General features: G+C 41.1%; 1 protein-coding gene across 6 annotated transcripts in view; it reads right to left on the bottom strand.

Annotated features, from left to right (window-relative positions):
- The window catches only part of FNDC3B (fibronectin type III domain containing 3B), a 215028-nt gene that overhangs the window by 84826 nt on the left and 108013 nt on the right, over positions 1–22189 (bottom strand). For all 6 annotated transcript variants that reach the window (XM_072868986.1, XM_072868988.1, XM_072868987.1 and 3 more), the window contains 2 exons: positions 15724–15967; positions 12950–13246 (listed from right to left, as the gene is read on the bottom strand). In XM_072868986.1, the coding sequence (XP_072725087.1) occupies positions 12950–13246; positions 15724–15967 (541 nt within the window). The remainder of the gene's footprint in view (positions 1–12949; positions 13247–15723; positions 15968–22189) is intronic.

The raw sequence follows: 22189 nt of genomic DNA on the forward strand, positions 1-22189 counted from the left end.
CTTTCTTCGTAAAATACAGCAACCCCCCACCTCTATCACATACATTTTACATCTTAAGAAAGCGCTTTGTACATCTCACAAAGAAGATAACAGAGGCACTGCGCTGCATATGGCTGCAGCTGGCCGGGTTTGAAGGAACACCAAATTAAACAATGACATAACCCACAGAAACAGAGAAAGCCCAAGCTGAATCTGCTGGAACAACAAACCGCTTACACACAGGACCTCTTCTTGGAGTGCTCTCTTTCGTACTTTTGACTTGCTTTAGCTTATTTTCTGTGTCAAAATAATTTTTTTTTAAAAAATTTTCAGCAGCTTCCCTTTTGGTATTATATGACAGCAGCCCGCACGCTATGTGGGTTTGAGAAGACAGCAAAAGCTTTGCAGATAAACAAGGGCTGGCTAGCAGGCTGCCATGGGCAGTGGCCACCCCTCCATCTTTTTGTCAAATATGCTTTTAAAAAGGGCACAGCTGATTCATACAAAAGTAGCTAACCAAGAACAACTATTTAAAATTCCGTCGATTTTTATTAGCATAATTTCAGTGCTACAGGCCGCAGTTTCACAGTGTTCTTCTAAGTTGTGTTGGCATAGGCAAAAACCCTCCTGTTTGAGCAGGGGGCAAGCATCCCCGTGCGTGAGACCGGTGGAGATACGCTACGTGGGAACGCCTCCTCATCCCGGCAAACACGCATGTGTGTGACAGCTATTAATATGGTTGTATCTTTGTGGCTAAAAATCTTGAGCCCCTCCAGCTTGACCTAAAGCGCTACCCTCATCAGCTTAGAGATACAGCAGGTCCATCTTTTCGCCCAGGAGGGACGTTCAGCGCTGCTCCGTGGGTTGCACGCTGAATTTGCACCAGAAGGAGCAGCAGCTCAATGCCACTACTCAGATCATACAGACAGACTTTGAAAATAAAGTTTTCTTCTCTCATCTTTTCCCTTCTATATGAGCGTTAGATATCACTACCCTGTAGCCCACTGCAGTTCACCAAGTCTGATACTATGAGACTGCAGTAAATGGTAAAAAAAAAAAAAGATACACAATCAATCCTTTCCAATTAAGGAATTATTTTAATCAATCATTGTCCCTTCCTGCACCTTGCTTAAGGCACAGGAAGGTGCCTAAGGACTGCTGAGAGAACTGTTATAGTGTAAATGAAATTATTTGTCTGTCTGTGTTTTTAAAAAAGAATTACCTCTCTTCTTTCTTGACTTTCTTCCTTTTCTCTGTCATTTCTGATTGGTTGGATTTATAAGAGCTACATATAATTGATACATCTTTGCCAAACATTTTTCTACCTATTCTTTCAGGAATTTGTAAGCAGTCTACCTCTGTCGCCATGAATGCCTTTCATTTCTAACAACAATTTTTTCTGATTCGACATGGAGACTGAAAGGCCCTCCTAAAATTTTCCTGGAGCTCCTGACTCCCACTTTCCAGGTAAAAATCTGATGTTTCATTCCCGCTACAAACTTTGCCAACAAACGCTAATCTTTTCCTAGCTACAATGAAGTTCTTCAAACCTCTCATGATTTCCTGTGATAGTTGGGATGCGTGGCATCGCCTCACCCTTAATTCCTTTCATTTATTTGTGTACTGTTCCATGCTTTCCCCCTCTCAGTTCTCCTCATTCCCTGTCGCTTTAGCCTGTGACCGCCTGTCTGTCCGGCCTTCGTTAGTATTCAAGAGCCGGGGTACAATCTGGCACGGCAGCCTCCGGCAGCCCTCCAAGTCTGATGAACCCAGTGGTCATTCAAAAGGAGAAGTAACCTCTGCAAAGACCACCACCTTACCGCTATGATCACCCGGGGGCTGCCACAAGCCACATGGCCATAAAAGCCCTACAGGTTTCACCAGCCCAAGGCAGGAGGAGGAGGGGAGGGACAACTGCATGGCCAGGACACCCACGCTTCTTAACATGTGAAAGGCCTCAATAGCAACTCAAAAGGACGTCTGATACCAGCTGTGAAATGACGTTATCTGGCATTTACAGAGGCAAGATTTCCTCTCGGAAAGAAAAGGTTCCCTTCAATCACAGCAACTGACTCTCAGCTGCGGGGCGAAGCGAGAGCCCGAGCACCACAAATACAAACAGTGAAAGGAGTCTCACGACTTCTCCTTACACTGATGAAAAGCACAAGCTTGACAGCACTAAAAATTACCGTCTTCTCTTCCCAGCCGGGTCACTGATGGCTCCGTTGCATCCCACCACCAGCTTGAGAAGCAGCAGACAGCACCGGCATGTCTCCATCACTCTCTGGTCTCCCTGCCCAGACAGCCAGCAGGTCCACCCATGGCAGAGGTGATCCCCACACCCTCTAAGAATTGAGGTGGAAAGCACAATCCCTATCAAACACAGACTTTGACAAGTCTCCAGTGTCACCAGTCAAGGGTTTTAAATCCTGTGACTGCTGCCCCATGCCAGTCAGGCAATATTTTTCTCTGAAATACTATCTCCGATGCAGGGGGACAATGGCACCAGTATTGAATCCAAAATAAAACTTACTTTTTCTTGACCTTCAAAAATATGACCATAGGAAAAATGGCCAATAAAAGCCTTTGATAATCTGCCCATTAAACACAATAATAGTATTTTCCTGATTAAAAAAAAAAACACCTAGCAAAATAACCTACAAAACTGCATATTTGCACAGGAAAACAATCAGACAGCACAGCTGAAACAGACTCCGTATGAGCTCCAAACTTGGTCGGGATTAAACGGAGCTCCTCAGCCAAAATTAACAACCTCCTTGGCAGTGAACCTCGTAAAGCCACTGAGTTTGCTACAACAATACGAAGGCAGCAGAGCACTTCCCCAGTGCAAAGGCATCAGGCTGCCCATTATAGTCTGAGCAACTTTAAGAAAACAACTACAAGCCAAATTTTGCCCTCAGTCACAACTCCTCAGTGCTGCTTGAATCAAAGAAGAAATTAATGGAGAAATGTCTTCTTTAGATTTCACCAGGGGTAAGGAAAAGTGTTTTGGGATGCTAGGTTTTAGCAATTACCATTATTTCACGAACAGAGTCAGAGCGAGCTATTCATCCTTTACGAGAAGGTAAGCAGGGAAAACTTTCTCTAAAGCAGGGCAAATACAGAAAATGTGTCACCTTTTCACTGTTCTTGATTTTCTCTTAACATTTACATTACAGCAGAAATTTTTTTTCTAGGCACTACTTATACTATCTGCATGTTTTTTAAAAAGGTTAGATTCCACAAAAAGTCTGTTTTCAAGGGGAGGGAAATCACTCCACATTATAATGCTTGAAATACAAAGATTTTCCATGGAGCCTGTACTGCGATTTTTCATTGTCAACCTAGTGAATGGCTGCAGAGTCACGATATTTTTTGAATGAACCCCAGACTAGCTTTTCTGTTACCGATGTAAATTATTGACCTATTTTTCCAGATGAAAACTATGAGATAATCAGATTTCAATGAGTGATGGAGGAGACTGCAGTAATCCAGAAACAGAAAGAACGCTTTTTTCTTTCCGCTCAGCCCAGGCACTACAGCTCAGAGACGGGGAGACGAAGAGCTCCACTTCCCTCTTTAAATCAACCCAAACACCTATAGATTGACAGCAGAACAGAAATAAGTTATCTTCCTCATGACAGACGACAATCAACTTACTTGACTAATCCCAGCCTAAACTGTTTTGCAGTCAAGTCTGAATGATGAACTACGATTACGTGAGCTAGAATTATATTAAACAGAACATTTCATAAAGATCAGGTGCTAAATTCCTACAATGCAAAAGTTAAAAAAGGCTGACGTGATGTTATCAGTGCCCTGCCATGCCTGTGATGTGAAGAGTGCACTCAAGAATGTTTAAAAACCCTGATCTATAACGTCTGTACCGATTAACTACTAGTGAGCTGGAAGAACTGCCTGTGCAATCAGCAGTCCTGTACGGGACGAGGGCAAAATACAATCTCGGATATTTGCACAACCAGTTTCGCCACTGAGAATCTTTCGGAATATTTAAAATATTTCACAGAAGTATCCACCTGATTACAGCTCGCTGGGAAGGCTTCAACAAAGCTACAGGAATTTCAACTTGATCTGGATTTCATTGCGGAGATGAAATTCAGGCAAAAGTCACATGGATCAGGGTAAATCAAAGCAGCTGCTTCTAAGCACAGCTCCTTACAGAAAAAAAATACACCAAAAACCAAACTGAAGCTTCAGGACAAAACCTTTTATAATAAACCTTGGAGAAAACTGAAATGGCTGCTTCATTTTAGAACAGTGTCTATCCCTTCTGTTAACTGCAATACTCAAAGCATCACCCTGCATTTCTAAAAATAAAGGTTCTTCCCCCCCCAAAAGAAAATATACTGAAGGGTCACAATGACTTTTGAAACCAAATTCCACCCTTCCTCAGAAAAGGAAAACTAACCGATGGGTTTTGTAGCACAGCCCAAGAGAGTTAGGTAAACAAATCCCATTAACTTCAGCGGGACGTGAAATTTCATTTCACCGCCTTTGCAAATCCAGATGAATATACAGACGGGCATTGTTCAGAACATCTGGGTATACAAGTAAGGGTTATTCATTAAATTATTAGACTTAAAGGTGTTTTATTTTTTATACTCCGGAGGGAGGAAATGTTCTGCCTCTTCCCTATAAATACCCTCTCCCTTCTGGCTTAATGTCCCAGATATTTCCAAATAAGGGAAACACGGTTCCCTTCCTTTGTCGGTGGTCCACGTTATCTCCTCTTAACTGGTGAGAATACACTGTTTATCTTGCTCTGAAGCTCTGAGACCTTTGTGTAACTCTTCTCCCCACCACCAGGATTTAACCACCGAGCATTTAAGCAGGATGAAAATGTACTTGATATGTTTTTTCTGTTGGTTGGATATCTATAAATTATGTAAACTCCTAGGAAAAAATTCTCAGATTTCAGTCTTCTGGATTTGACTGTCAGTTGCAGCAGAAGCTGCAAATTCTTGAGATAATATGAAGATCATCTGGGGGAAGAGGCTGTGCTTTACGTCATTCAGCACCGACTTCCTGATAAATCATGGAGCAGATAGCTTATCCAGCTCCCCCCGCCGAGGAGATCCTCCTGGCAACATGAGACAAGGGAGGGATGAAAGCAGACGAGAAGAAGAATATGAGAGTCTACAGGGGTTGATCAGGATTGTGAAAAACAGCCTTGGGGGAAAAGTCCAGCTACCATCAAAAGGTTTTTTTAAGTCACTCATAAGGTCAAATGGGAGCCCTGGAACCAGATTTCCCCACTCTTTACTAGATATGCCCAAGGTGGACTTGGAGCTGTGTTTCTAGCAGGCTAGCACACTTAGGAAGATTAGGGAGCTTCGACTGAGGTTTATTTTGTCTGAGTGCCTATGATGAGACTGAAAAATGTAACCAGAATTGTGGTCACCCATTCTGCCCCATTTATGCCTCAGAGCTGTGGATGCCCAGGAGACCAAGTCTCAGAGCAGCTTATAGCCATGCCAGATGACATGTATCCCCAGCTACCCTGATGTTTCGTTTGCATTTCCAGTTAGAAAAAGTCTGGATGAAACCAAGTTTGAAACATTTATATTCGCCTTTAAAATCAGCTGAGACTCAAGATGGGAGAATATTGTGCCATCAATTTAAGAGGCAATGTTCATATTTAGCTGATGAAGATAATCTCTTATCGACAACTTCTGGTGCCTAAGTTACGTAGCTGGTTCTTTAGTCTTTCAAGATAAGTGCATAAAAATAGAGTGTGAATATCTCTTCTTTCTGTGCCCCAGCCACCCCAGTTTGCTAATGAAGCACAAAACAGCCTTCCGCCGGAATGAAGCGATGTGGTGTGAAAGAAGGTCGGACTGCCATGGCATTCAGGCGTCTTGTAAACTTTGGGTTTGTTCCTGCAGTATGGGTACAGCAGGAAAATACCTCCATGCTCCCAACATTTCACATGCAGGCAAACTTTCATAGGCTTGTAAATTCCTGGATATTATTTTGCACACGGTGGACTTCTGGGCAAGAGTTGGTCAAGATGCACTGGAAGGAACTACCCACAGGCAGCTCAAAGCATAACACTGCTGGGTTTGGAGCTGGGCAAAGCAACGGCTGAGGGAGGGAGTACGTTAGCACTGGGCAGGACTTGCTTTTCAGTATCACTGGTCTACTTGTGATATTTAGCTTTTACCTTTCTCCATCAAAGCCCCATGATGCAAGTCAAGTTTCAAGACAGCAGAGGAAAGGGAAATTTGTTTCTCTCCCTCAACACAGTGTCTGTCGTGGTGATGCTGGATATACATCTTAGCAATGCTAGATATACATCTTAGCAATTCTTTTTGCTGAAGAAAAGACATAAATTAAGCCTGATCTGGGTAAAATTCTTGCATGCACACAGATTGACATGAACTTGGGAATGTACTTTGCTTGAACATTGCATAATGTCAATATGTTTCTAATATATTCATCAGTCTATATAGAGGTTGTTTAAGTGGCTACTTTATGTGACTATTCAATAAAATAGTCTTTGGTAAAGAATCTGTGTGTCCCAGCTAATGGAGTTGACTCTGGTACACAAAGGAGTATTCTCAGCACGTTAACATCAGAAGTATCTGAAACTCATAACCATTTTGTTTTCTGCCTGGACAAACAATTTCACAGCCTATTATTTTAGAGGAAATACAAATGATAAAAAAATGTTGAAGTAGGCATATTTCCAAATAGAAACAAACAAAACCACAAGCTCCGTCATAACGCAAGAGATAAGACAGAGGCACAAGAATATCACACTGGAAATTCCCTGGTGTCACAAATTAACTGGTTTCTCAAGTTCAGACTAGTGCCCTAATTAATGCATCCTATTTCCTCTCACCTATTAAAACTTAAAGAAAAACAGCATGCGCACAACACACAATATCTATTTCTAATTAGATATAAATCTAAACAACTCAGCCAAGTAGTATTATTTGCTGAAACTATTAAAAAAAATGCAGTACAAACAGTAATACTATTCAGATTTCATGTGATGCTGATGTAGACTCACAAGATTCAACACGTCTCTGTTTCCAGTAAATATTATGTTTCACATTTCATTACTTGGTATAATACTAAAATTCACGTATCGTGACAGATGTATTTTAGTCTTCAGCGTGTTTTTTCCCATGTTACTAATAAAATCACTGTGTCAGTTTTGATGGGTTGTCTTCAGGAGACAATCTTGTTAAATCTCCTTATTTTATAGAAGCAAATACATTTAGGGAAACCAGGGAAGCTGCAGTTATGTAGGGATATTTTGTATGTCAGCAGAAGAACCATTTACGACAAATTTTGTCTGCAGAACATTTCTACACTGGTATAACAAAGGCCTTTATTAGTCTGTACCAAATCATCAGTTCCTGGCTAAAAGAATATAAAAGTTACATATATTGCCATAGTGTTTCTCAGGTTCTCTGCTTACATGGACCAGAAGTGATGAAACTACTCTTTTAAGCTTTTCAATCTATAGGATATACAGGTACAGAGACATATACAGCCCAATAAACTTGCAAAACAGATTCAGGACCAAAATAGAAAAGAATTGACAGGATCTAGAATGAGTAAGTAGAGGAACTTCGCCTGGTTCCTGTCTGCATTGACTCATGGCTCCCTCAATTTCCCTTTCATTCACAGGCTCTGGATTAAAAAAAACTTGATACAATCAAAAAAACAAAAATAGAAAAGAATATTTTTCCTAAATATATTTAAATGTTACAAAGAAGAGAGGGAGAACAGGATAGGGTTGTATATCAAGAAAGCATCACCTCTATTTATTCTGTACGTCGTCACCCACTCTGCATCACGTACTAACAGCCTGCAGAGCGCATCCCACCCAGCCCAGGGATACTTGCTGGCACCAGTTCTTGCTAGCATCAGCCCAGGCTAGCCATACCACTCAAATTTACTGCTTCATCTCACAACTTCTGCTTTGCCGAGTTCAGTACTTTCAGAATGTTTTCAAATTAAAACCACCATAGTTAGAAAGTTCTCTTGCTAAGCCCATTTTCCATGTGTTCCTGACACATTCACCTCAAAAAAATGAGTGCATAGAGCTAGCCATATCTCCTGAGAAATGTCCATCAGCAATGCAGGCAGGAATATGAGGCATCTGAGGGAGTACCTGAAGGCTGCTTCAGTGCACAAAATCACATTTACAAAACCTCAATGATAGGAAAGCAACATCGCTGACTTTTTGAGCTGGTTGTACATGTATGACAATGGTACTACAAAAGTTTACGATCTATCTGTAGTCTGCAACAACTCTTTGAACTATTTCCAATTGTTTTTTCTCTCTTCTCCATACGTAACGCATGCCAACTCCATGCGCAAGAAACCAGCTGCTCAGAGAAGTAAAGTGGACACCAAGTCAGCGTTGCACGCTTTGGGCAGCTGAAAAGCACGTCTGCTTTTCAAAAAAGACTTAGCCAAGTTCACAAACAACAGGCCGACAAGCGGGTACCCAAAGGACTTGGCAGGACTAAACCCTGTCGTGCCCGGCAGGTCTGGATGCTGGTGGAGGAGCAGGGACCGGTGCGCAGGACGGGGCCGAGCTTGCAGGCTCTCCCCCAGCAGCATCCCCATCATGACTGCTGAAGACAGACCGCTGGGCTAGATGGGCCTCTGCTCTGACCCAGTAGGGCCAAATCTTCTCAAATCACCACAAAAAATATTCTTTATGGAATGCTTACATAAAGGTGCATGCAACCCCCTGGAGCTGCCTCCCTGCCCAGGCCAGGTCTGTTTATTCTGGCACCCAGTTCCCAGCACCCACCCAGCTCCTGGACAGGATGCACATAACAATCCATCTCCTGCTTTCTACTTTTACCCATTTGAAGTGTTTTAGTTTTGGCTATCTTCAGTTCTTCAAACTTCAATAAGGATTAAAAAAAAAAAAAAAAAAAAAGATTTTACCTGGTTTGAAGGAAAAAAAGATGTTTTATTAGCAAATAGGCAAAAGCATTGTAAGAATGCTCAAAACTGCTTATGTTCCCACAGTACTTGCAGCCGCACACAAAACTTCTCAAACTACCAGGTCACTACATGACCAAGATCTGAACCACTGACTGCATGAGAAGGAAGTGACTCAGACTGAAATTCATAAAGGACAGCATCAATGGGACAGGATTTCCGCTTACAGCTCTTTACATGGCAAGGCTCCTTTATTAAAAAAAACAAAACAAAAAACCACCAACCCTCAAACCAAAAAACCAACCTTGATCCCTCCCCTCTCCCATTCAGTTTTTAAAAGAGCTCTGCAGAAAAGCTACAGTATGGATTTTAAATCAGATCCCTGCAACATTCCTCCAAGTCTTCTGCCTGTACAAGACAGCATCCATCCTACCACAGCAGTAATTGCTAACTTTTCAGGCAATTATAAGCCATAATTTTCTTTATTTTGCCTTAAAATGGCATATTTAGAGCATAACTAGAAATCTTTACATACAAGTGCACCTCCCAACATAAAGGCACAATGCTGTCCATGGAAAAGACCAGAGGAAATGCACTTAAATCCCCAATCTGAAACTGTAATTTCCCTACTAAAAAGAGGTCCTGATGCTATGCTATAGGGCCAGCCTGGGATAAGGGTGCATAATAGAAGTACCAACGCATTTTTAATGTACCATCATGCTGTATAGAGTACACAGCGGCAGAGAGGAGCACATGCTGGGTCCGCAATTGAAGAGGTGACTGAAGCAAACAAAAGTACTCCAGAGTCATTTACTGACTTTGTTTAAGTACTATTGATGATGCCATCACCCCATTTCTTCCACCAGTGCTGAATCACTTTTTTGGAAAACTCTGGTTCTTTTCATATTGGAAGGAAGCAGTAAGTTATTGACACGTGGCAGAATTTTCCTTGATCTTACTCAAATGTCATGGGCATAATACGTGCAATGAGTGTATATTTTGATGGAAAAGTACATTGTTAACTTAAATATCTCATGTCCTGTGATTTATGTCGTACCTTTTCAAGGAAAAAAGTAGAGCTGTCCTTGCATTGTACACTGAACATTTTCTTCAATATTATTCTTACGGTACTCTGTAATAACCTCAGTGCAGTCGTAGCAGAGATTGTTTGCAGGTGCTCAGTAAGGAGCAACACATCCCTCAAAGAAATTACTACCGAGAAAGAAGGAACAGGACAAGCATTTACTTAAACACAGGGGTAGCAGATCCAAGAATAGAAATGCCTATCTTCCACTTCCCCCTCACAAACGGCGCCGTGCAGATCATATTCCTCTACCCATTAAAACAGGCACTCAAATTGCCTTTCAAAGTGTTGGCTTGGGAGCGGCTGGGACTGCCGGCACGCACCCAGCGCTGGGCGAGGTGCCGCCTGCCAGCGGCAAGCTCCTACCCACGCTCCCAGCGCCGAAGCAGCTTCCAAGTGTGGACCAACGCTTTGCTCCCAGTCCCTCAGGAAAGCAATCGCGATGTCAAGCTGTAGTACTACGTACTGATGCATGCCGTTTTCTGCAGCAACCAGAATTTGGGATGCGTGTGTCTGCTCCAGCAGCGTATAGGGCTCCTAAAGCCCCGCTCCCTGGCAGGCAGCGCGGCAGCACGACTGTTTCGGTGACAGCAGCTTGCCAGGAGCTGGCTCGCTGGGTTGCTCCGACATCCAAACACCCAAAATAAGCACGGCAGCTACCATACCACAAACACACACACCAACCAGATATGAAATGGTATGCTATAAAACACACCACAATCTCGATTAAGAAATTCATGCAAACGAACCCATCGCCTCTAGTTCTCCCTCACGTTTCTCCAAGTTTTACTCTGAATCCATACATTCCTGCTTGCCTCTTAAGAGTTTTTTGGCTAATTCATTTTCTAAATAAAGACTCTTAATCTCTATGCATTATATATATATATATACATATATATATATATAAATATATATAATAGTTTTTCCAGGCTATTCGCAATTTTGGAAGCAGCCACACAGCACCATCAAATTTTTAACTATTAGCAGGTTTGAATCGATACACATCCACAAAAAGTGGAAGTTTAAACAGCTTTGCTGCTCGTTGCTTCTGACACATTCTTTTTCATGGCTATTCTAAACACACTGTCGTCTCAGCAGCATGAATCAAAATTATCAACTGTTCCCAGAGTGCTTTTAACTCTCAACCAATTATCTGTATGGCCATGTTTGTCAGGTATGGCCCTGTTAGGTATCAATCAATAAATCCCCAAATAATTCAAGAAGAAACAGAGAAGGTAAATATAAAGCAGCAGCTATGATTAGAAGCTTATAAATACCAAGTGGAAGCTTATTTTAGGGCTTTGTTCGGCGAGTTGGATTTATCAGGAGGGTGGGACAACGGATGCTTATTTGCATGGTCTCCTGTTATGGACTTTTTCCACAGTTTGGGGGAAGACTCCATCATTTGCTGTTCCCAACTTTAAGGCGCTGTCTGGCTGACAGACTGGCCGTGCCGTTGCCCTGACCTCACTGATTTTCTTGGCATTTTAAGAGCACTCACGCTCTTCTGCTGGAGCACAGCAGACTGCTCCAAGATAAAAAATGAGACAAACACAAGGGTTGCAGAAAACCCTTAAACTACATATTTTTAAATTACATCTAGATTATTTTAAAAGTGATCATCCAGGCTGACTCAGCACCCACTGAAGCTATATTGCCATTTAGCTGTTAAGAGTATACTTTATTCCAGGTTTTTCAGGCAGGTGCTTCCACACACCTCATGAATTCCACCACAGACTAGAGAAAAAAAATGTAGATAAACACAAATAAGAACATTAAAGGTTGTATAAGCTGACTGACAAGAAATAATTAGTGCAGTGAATCTAATACAGTGATTCACTTTCTTGGATTAAAGCATTCCCAAATACAGCTCCTTGCTAATTCTAAAGACCCCAAAGCACGGCTGCAAATCCTCATTCCTTAGCATTCCAGCAGCATTTTTTTCCCCTTTGCCTATTAAGTTACTTTTCATGAGTACTTATTTCAGTTACATCTCACAAGTAAAAGTACACAGCCAAATAAATATACACAACATAGAGATAATCAAAAACCTATGTTGTATGCATAAATTCACACAAGAGATTCCAAAGTGTGCTACATTATAAATATCCTAGACATGCCGGGTATAAGCTTGCTTACTACCTAAAAGTTTGTTCAGCCAGTCGCAGTTGTAGCTGTCAGCAAAGAGACAGGTAGAGAAGAGAAAGGCTGAAAGGTATAATGGGTTATAACAAGTTATTGAGTTAAAGTTAGGTAGGACTAGCTACGTGCAGAATGGCTTGTGATAAATGAGATTTCATTAGATGAATGACCTAATGTTTTATTGTAAAGTTTCAATTTTTTAAACAATAAGCCTCTGAAAACATTGAAGACAATTATTTCAAAAGTAGCCAGATTTATTTGACCACTAATTCCAACGGCTAAGATTAAGCAATTTCTGCTCAAATTTCTTCTGTTTCAACTAATCATACTTCCATTGAACTTTCACATAAACAAACGTTGTTTTTTCAGCAATCGTCTCTAAACTTTCGAATAAGTTTACTACATTTACCTAGGAGATGCAAAGTAGTGGTACCTAGTAGTCAGGTTTTGGTTATAGCTCAATTGCCCATAAGGATTTTTGTGAAGCGCCAAGATGCTTATATGAAAAGCAAAGTAAAACCAAGAACTTGCCCATAAAATGCATTTCTGTTTCCAACAGATAAAAAGAGAATGATGCTGCATCTACCAGGGAGTAGCCATGAAAGATGAGGAGGCAACCAGTTCATCTTACAAAACAAATATAGTATAGCAAGCTCAACATTTATATTTAAGTTCACACTGTATTAACACTGTCTTTATGTGTGGGCGGTAGTGTTTTTTGGCATAGTCACTAGATCCATATACAGGCGGTCGTAAACCGGAAAGGTGCAATAAAAAGGAATTAAAAATAAATAAAACTGTCTTTACCATGTGGGTCTTGTTCATTTGACTTTGGGCTGCTTCTTGCTCTGCGCTCCGGCTTCTTTACCGCTGGAGCCCCCCCGCCGCTGCCACCTCCTCCGCTGCTTGCTCCATTGTGGCTCTTTGCATAACCATTATATACAGTTGTGCAGCTGCCTATATGGCTTTTGTAGATGGATGAAGGAGGACTATTCAGACGGTTTTGGCGATCAATCTGCCTGTCTTTGAGTTTTTTGTGCTGTGGTTTGCTGTACTGATCTTCCCTGGTGATATAGCTGGACATCCCATATAGTGGTATGATTTCTGAAAGGAAAGAATTCACCTACGTTAACTCAGAACAACAAAATCACTGAATTTCTTCAGAAAACCAATTTCCCGACCATCTTTAAATGAAACGATGCCAGATTTTCCTAGAGATGGGTTTTACCACAAACCAAGGGGTTTTTACTTAAAAAAAGCTTTTCTGCAGGACTGATCAATTTTTTGTATTATATTGTGTGCTCATTTGCTGTTTGAGATTTGATAACTCTTTGGATGAGCACATATGAACAAGTAAAATACAGCAATTAGGGTGACAGTTTTTCCCCTCCTTTTCAGTCTTTGTGTTTGGGGACACATATTTCAATGAAAAATCCAGGGAGACTGATATTTAGGAAAAAAGCCTTCATAAGTTCACAGCAATTTAGCAGTTTCTTCCCCAGGGCCTGACTGGACAGAATAAGCTGAGAAGCCCTGGTTTCAAGGTGCCATCACTGATTACATGCAATTGAATTTCCCAGTATAAACAGACTTTATAATCGTGACAACTGTGCCTGCCTAAGGAGAGAAGTGCAGCATGAAGTGGAAGCTTTGGGTAAGTAAAACTGTCTAAAAAAAGCTTGAGAAATATCATAAAGATCATATGTACACTTCAAATATACGTCATTAAATACAATCCTCCTTTCCCCCCCTCCAAGAATGACTATCTCTAACCCAAGGCAGGTCAGCTTGCAGAAATCGGAATATTTTCTGCTTTTCTCTATAGTTCAATCCTCCTTTTTGTGCTCCACTTTGAGTTTGAAGCTTGAACAAATTCATGCCCAAAACAACAGTTTTACCTTTGTTAGCAAAATAACAACTGATACTTGATATATTCTTCATGTTTTTTCTACATCCGTTCAGAAGTTATTGTACAAACTTCTGAAGCAAACAAGCATCCAGCCGTTGGAAGCCTTGTTTTTAAGTTGAGATTGCCATGTGTACTGTATTACAATTTTCGAAGTTGTTTCAACCAGCCAGATTTTCTTTCTTTGCAATTTCAATGTGTCTTGGCCTTCATCTTTCCTTATCTAGCTACATGATCATATTCATATTCTCACAGCAACTAACTGCCTAAAAACAGCATGCTACAAATAAATGCAATTTTTTGTAAGTCATTGTACAGCAAATGGGAAACGGTGGACTAATGCTCATCAGTACAATATTCACCACTTCAATTATTTTAGTGATGCAAGTATAGGTCATTCTAGTAAAGCAACTAAGGATTTTTTTTAAATTTTATTTTTAAGTTGAATCGGCTTCTTGGTATCTCCAGGCTACAGAAATACTCAACATCTACTTAACTAGCAGCTCTATGTTCACTTTGCACACTACCACGTTTGCACGCAAGACTTTATCAAGCAATCTGACAAACTGTCCTGTTCCCTCTTAAAGAGAAAAGTTCCTCCCCTATTTATCTGGCTGGCTACACCATCCTGCTGGTTTCCTGAGCTTCCCACTTCCTCCCCTCCAGTATAATGAAGTTAAATGTCAGCTGGAAGGGTCCATCCCTCACTAGAAAATGAGGTCTGTTGGTCAACTGAAACGTCAAGGAGTAGGTAGCATCAGTATTTACCTCTCCCTCCCTCCCACTCTTTCTGCCTCTACCTTCCCACTCCTCAGAACCTCACTTCTGGTGATAGGGCTAAAACATATTCTTTAGAAAGGGTCTTAACTCCAGGTAGTCCAAGAGTAACGTAAAACCATGAATCCTGAACTGACTTCCATGTTAAACATCTCAAGTAGCTTTGCCGATTACTTTTTTGGTTAACGCCCTCTTTCAGATTACACAAAGACTTATCTCCAGGGTGGCAGAGACACAACAGGGCATAGTTCAGACCGAAATATGCCCCTTTCACTCCTTTTCTTGCAACTATTTACTCATGGCCTGATTAGGGTTGCCATGATACCCTTTGGTATCAGACATGCTTTTCAGTGACTTACTGCACAGTCTCAACCAGAATAACAAACAGAAAATGCCTGTTATTTCTTGGAAAATCGCGGCTGGGGGACAGAAAGCACATTACAGCCAACAGGAAGCGGTACTCAGCTTTTCCCACTGGAAATTACTGAGGCAAGCCATGCTCAGATCCAGCCCTCCGTATCCATCCTCATTCCCAAGCCAGGACTGACACATTTTGTCTCTTGGTTTTCTGTACAATGCTGCATCGTGACGCAGCAAGAGCAACCGGCATGACTCATGTCCCTAGTTTGGAGCATGGGATGAGACATTTTTTCCCCACTGTATTTACAAATTAAGCTAAAATTGGTTTTGTTTCTGCAACCTAGTGTTGCAACGGAGGATTGCCCTGTGTTGCTGCAGGCTGGATGGCTACACCCCCCTGCTCTGGATGTTAAAGAGGTTCCATCCAAGTAGACAAAGCCACTCTACAAGTTTTCCAAATTCATTTCTACTCTTGATTTCACTAGCCCTTAAAACTTGAACACAGGTGTGAAACGCCAGTACCTTCCTTCCAGCTCACCTTGTTCTCCATATATTGTTGGGGGAAGATGATGCTGTGGGAAAAACTGTGGTGGCATGTCCCCAGGTCCAGTGACAGGAGGATAAAAAGCTGTATGAGAGTTGTGAATAAAATGGGGATGGTGCGTCAGGTATGGAGGTAAGTGATGAGTTGGAGAGATGGCTGAAGGATAGCTAGGAGGATAACACTCCGGAGACTGGGGGGTAACCACCACCCTCCGAACGCCGGTGTTGTCTTCTATCACCTGGAAGGGAAGGCAGGGAAATGAGCACGTCATGCAGCATCTGAACCAAACATATTTTTAAAACAGCACTGTTTACAGTTTGTTCTCCCATCAGCAAATGGTTGGTCCTTAGGTTTATTCATGAACACGTTTCTAAAATTAATATCAGCAGAAGTAATCATAGTGGTGATGTGGCTTTTCCTGGAGACTCAGATAGCCACACTAATCACTGGGAGACTTACTGCTGCTCGCGATAACTATGTGGGTAAGAGACAAAATAAATAACCTGTATTTAGGGAGTAAAACAATTGAAAAAGGAACACAAAACACCAAAATAAGAGTACTCATTGGGACCAACCTTACATTCTGCCCATGAAATTTTTACCACTGACTTTGGCAGCACTCTGAGTGAGTACAGAGTTAGTAACGCTTGGAAATTAGCTGGCACTGCTATTGCGGAGAAGCTGCGTGTGTGCACAGAGACATGTACTCTGCAGGAACCTGTTATGTTGACACATGTTTTCCAAAGAATTGCTTGGTTCCCAACAGGTATCTGTTCAAGACAAATCATAGGGCAGAAGGTTTTTTCTGCTACAGGGCTGGTCTATACGTCTGTGCAAATCAGCTCTGGAATATGCATGACTTGGCCCCAAATGCCATAGTCAAAGCATGTAAAAACAGATGTAGGAAGGTGGAAATGTGCTCAGGCTGAAAAAAGTTTTTCAGCTTATAGTTTTTCCAGAGCTATATTTCTGGAGAACAGTCAACCAGCCAAATTTCAGGCCAGACTTAGGAGCCAAGCTTTTCTTGAAGCTTATTCAAAAAACTTCTGCCATTTCTGGACCTTGAAAATACAACCAAGTAAGAACAATTACTATCCCTTTGATTCTGTACACTGACGTGCATAAGGTAGACAAGCATGAAGGAAGCATAATTTAGTTTCATACAACAAACAGGCTGTTAAAACCCTAATTTTTTCTAAACTGACTGATGACACACAGATGGAATAATATATATGTGATGAATGTGTTGTATGAGATAAGTGAACGTGCATCAAGGGCACCTGCCATAAGATGCTGCCACTCTCAGCTGATTGCCACCAACATTAGCTGGAGTTATCTACCTCCCATAGCAGCATCAGCAGAAGAGACTCTGCTACGGATCCCCATGCTCCAGCAACTCTTGTCACATGACAGTGTCTTAGCCTAAACCACGAAGAAAAATCTGTTTACGCTGATATACCCTGAAGTGAAGCCAACGGCATGGGCACACGGTCGTTTCGGCTGACTCTGCTGCAGTGCCGAGCCCTGTCTAAGACGCAATGCCCGCAGACATGAGTGGTAATGCTCCAGCAAATGCGAGTCCGTGCCTTAGGCATCAGCTGAGCAAGTTATCCCAGGGTAAAATTTAACCAGTATTAGCTGACCCAGTTCTTTCCCTAGGCTATGTGTGCCCTAAGGTTACATGAATTTACGCCTGTTAGCCACGAACTGCGACCACGGACACAGACATTTTCTGTGGGTTGGTTGGCCTCCTACAGAAGAAAATGTTCTATAGAAAGTTAATTCACTCACTTGTAATTGATGTTTTACATTAAAAAAATGCGTTCCTTGCTATGCCGAATAACCAGAATAGGAATTGTTTAGCTTAATGTATTGATCCTAACCTCTAAATTTACAACCTCAGCTAGCAATTTCTCATCTGCTAGCTTTACATTTCAAAGACTTTACAGAGTCCTCAAAAGACAGCTGAACCTCAGAGATTTCGACTATCACATCAGCATAACTGCTTCATTTTCAGGCTTCCCATCTCTGCTACTGGTTCTGCTCAACCTCCGCAGCATCTCTTATCCTGGCACCAGGTCTGAAACCTGCACTCCAAAACCCGGAGAAGAGGAAAATCCTTTTCCATTTAGCACATATTTGATAAACAGAACTACTTATTTAGGATTGTGTACAGAAATGTTGGACTTAACTCTCTTAGATTTGGATCATGCTCTAATTTAAGATAGCAAGTTCCTACATCTTGATGTGAAAAGTTTTCATCATGGCTTTAACTAGTCCAAGCCTCAAAGACAACTTCAGTCTTCCAGGTGGGTACGAGCTCTTATCGGTGCATCTAGACCAGACTACATGTGTATTTTGTGCCCTAGTGAAAGATGAATATGGTAAAGAACAGATCTAGACAGAAAGCTTGTACTCTGTGTGCTGCTACAATGTAAACTCATATTTAAAATTATTAGGATTTCTCTTCCTGGACTATCTTCTAGAGAGCTGGAAGGAAAGCTCAGAGTTCCTTCAAAGACCTTTTCGATGAAATTATCCTGCTAGATGAAACTAAAATACCAGCAGTAGTGAGAGAAAGGCCAGAGATCAGGGGATAAGCCAGCCTTCCAAATGACTTCTGTCAAAAAGCTAAGAGACTAATATTAATATATTTTGTTTCCTCCCAGGCCACAAATGCTGACAGCATTCTTGTTACTTCATGTGCACATGTTCCAAATGGACACAGAAACACAGGGGACCTTGCAAAAAAATACTTCATTTCCCTATCCTCCAGGGCATTTTCTCCCTAAACTAGGAATTACAGATTTATATGTAAACTTCTGAAGCTGCGCATACAATCTTTAAATATGACATTCTGTCCTTAACAGATCATAAAATTGGTAATCCAATATATTATATATTGTATGCATTAGGTAGCTATAAAACCCGCACAGGTTAAGATTGTAAATATATCTTCATTTGTAAAACTTGCAGTGGGTAGATTATAGTAGTGCCATTTTGGGAGATGACACTTTCAATTCATCAGACAGAGGAAATTAGTTTTGATCCATTAATGTAAATCACATAACTTTGCAGAGAAGTTAAACTTTGCTATTTAAAGAAGAAATCTGCAATTCTTTGTATCTGCTTAAAACCGTTTGTCATGAAGATCATAAATTCATCAGGAAACACACTGTCTGCTAAACTGTCTCTTCTTTAGTGCCCAGAAGCAATGAAACCCTAGTCCCTGTTGAGGTCTCTAGATGCAACTGGAGTATTAAAAGTAATTGCTATTACTAATTTTAGCAGTTTATATTTACAGAAAACAAGTATTTGGTCATTTGGCACCTAGAGCTAAACGTTCATTATTTTATGTTTTTCAAAGAGTTACTAGGTAAATTGTCTTTTGCTGTTATTTTTTGTGCTTGCTGGTGTAATTGGCATGCCGCCTCAATAACAGTATTATTATAGCATAGTTCTATGTGGGTTTTTTTCCATATTTTAGGGAGCTTAATTGCTGAGTGAGGTAGGTAGGTGATCTTTCAGGAGAATCTGGATGAACATTACTCATACACAATAAAATTGCCTCCCCCTTCGGTTGCCACATTTTGAGAATACCATTTTAAATGTTATTTGTTTTACATTAAAGATATCACTGTAGCAATTAAAACTCAATCTAACTACAGATAATTCACATATTCAAAGTACATCACTACTCCATGTTCTCTTATTTTTCTCCACTGAAATTTAATACTACACCCCCGGGGAAAAAGCCAGGCATGTTAATTTTGCACAGGTAAACTGTACCTATATTTTGTGAGTTCCAGTTAAAGGAAAACAATCACTCTCATTCTGTAATGCACATGTTTACTGAATGGGTATAACACAGCAATATGGAATTAATTTCCATTTGCTTTCAAAAAAATTTTCTTATTTCACTTAAACTTCGCATGCTAGATTCAGCAAGGACATCTGGAGCATGGCCACTGGGTAGACCATGACCAATACCTCGGGAATTTCATAAACTAATTTGAAACTTCATTCATAAATCAATCTGTACCAGAAAACAGTACAGAATGAGCTCATCCACAAGGAACTTGGATGTCAACATTTTATTTATTCACTTAATTTATTTAGAATGCCAATCTCAGTTCATGCCAGCCCTGGCCAGTTTGCATCACTATCTGCCATCCATCACATGCAAACGCCAGTATTAAATCTGTACCTTGAACCTGGAAAATAGACAGATGAACATCTATACTGCTGGGAAGAATGTTGGGGTATTTTAAATCTAGAATGATACAGATCTTCAGGACCAACGCTCATGAACTAAAAAGATCGTCCCTTTATGGCTTGCTCCATGTGAGTGTGAGATCTGCACAACCTTCCTTGTGTTCAGAGTGTTGGGGAGGATCATCCTGTTAAAAGATGACTCAATCGATCACAGTCTACAAAACACACAGAGAAGCTCTGTGAGCGGTAAGCCATACAAAAACAACGAGTCTGTGGCTAAAAGCTTATGCTAGCCCAACATGGTTTTCGAGAACCACTCTCTTAGGGTAGAGGATGTACCCAAGACCAAAATCCTGATTCCCAAGATGTGACAGATTTTCTATCACTTTAAATGTCATTTAAAGACTTTCTTCTTTCTAGCAGTTACGCTCTAGTTCTGTCAAGTGCTATGTGCTTGATGCAGGAATACTGAACTGCAGGACCACGGCTTGAGTTGCATAGTTCAGACTACATGACCCCAACGTTACCTCCTGACAAAAGGAGTCTTATCAGCTCTGTGCATACTTCATGCTCCAACCAGTAGATTAGTCCTTTAGCCTTAAAATATCTGTGGCAGAGACCACATATTAACAACTCTTTAAATAAAATCAAAAGTGAAGTTTCATGCCAAATTTTCACATCCAACTACACATGAGTAATTCCTCAAACTCTAGTGGAATTGCTCCAGGTTTATTTCAGAGAGCAGTCCTCAGCCAATAGCCCTAAGCAAATAAGTTCATGATCATGCTTTTTGATATTTCCATTGTTCTAGTTATCCTCATCAGAACACCCCAAATCCTCCTTTCCTCCTCCCAAATATACACTGTGAAAAGCAGAAACAACAACCCATGAGGATGTCCCCAAATTTAACAGCTTGGCATCCAAATCATGATCTTTAATCTTCAGATTACGCTGACACCAGGGAGCCAGAGCGCTCTGGGAGCCAGGAGGAGGCACTGGGCCACAGACCCCACAGGCACATAGCCTCTGGTGGACATCCCAGCAGAGGGCATGGTCCCAGCCTGCCCCGCAGGACTCATGCAGCAGGGAAGCAGCTCCATCCACAGCTCAGAACTGCAATGGGCATTAACAGCTTGTGCCCGGCTCCTGACAAGTCGTAGGAGCTGCTCCCTTCTTCTCCTTCAAAGTCTAACAGTTGAAACCTAAATTGCTGCCTTCGCAAGCATTTAATACAAATTTCTCTACCATGCCACCTTGCACAACTAACTTTCACAGTAGCAATACTGTCCACCAAGAGCACAGCAAGGAACTTTTTTTTCTCTTTTATATTTAACTAACCCTTAGCCAACAAAGAACTGCAGAGACATGAACTCTGATCTGACAGTTCATATCTGCCAGAGATGCACAGAGGCTTGTCTGCTGAAAAGGAAATGCAAAATAACTGGCTGTATTGAACCAGTCTTTGAAAGTAAAACCATAGCATGAAAGATCTGAACTGGTGGTGTGTATTTGCCTTCCGTTATTTCCCTGGATTTTTTCCCACCCTGGCTAAGCCTCATCATTGGGAACATCTCCTTAACATCAACAAACTTGGCTTCTAGTCACGGCTACTAAAATGGACCTTGAAGTCTAGAAATAGCATCTAACTATTTTTCCGCTGCTTCCAGTGGAGCTGATCTTGCAGGGCACACAACCTCCTGCCAATTTTTTGCTGATCATTTTCACAATACCGAAGAGGTAATGAAGCACCATTTTAATCCAGGGTTGCAATCACTAGATAACTTATGTGATATTTAAGGCTAATACTCACAGCTCCAACAGGCTTGGCATAACAAAATGGAAAAAAGATTTCATGCCTTTTTTTAACAGGCACTGTTACTTCTCCACAGGGGTATCTGCTTTCTGCCTGACTCTTAGATGTACACTTTGGGGTCAAATCAAACAAAAAAAATCAAATATATTTTGATTCATATCTCAGGGTGCATTAATTTGCTTTATGGCCTTTCCCTTGCCCTTCTAAATTTGTGTTCTCATTGTTTATCATAAAATAGAGTTTTTAAGTATGAGGCAATAGACAAAAGCAAGAGCAAATAAGGCAGGGATATTTATTACAGTAAGAACTAATTTGATTACTACACACTTTCAACTACTAGTTAATATGAAGCAGTCTAAAAGGCAAGAGGCTCGCTCGTCACACAGCAGAACACGCATTCTGCTGCCGAAAAGCACTGAATACAGAGTTTTC

The sequence above is a fragment of the Ciconia boyciana genome, chromosome 7 (assembly GCF_034638445.1).
Source record: "Ciconia boyciana chromosome 7, ASM3463844v1, whole genome shotgun sequence".
NCBI classification, from domain to species: Eukaryota; Metazoa; Chordata; class Aves; order Ciconiiformes; family Ciconiidae; genus Ciconia; species Ciconia boyciana.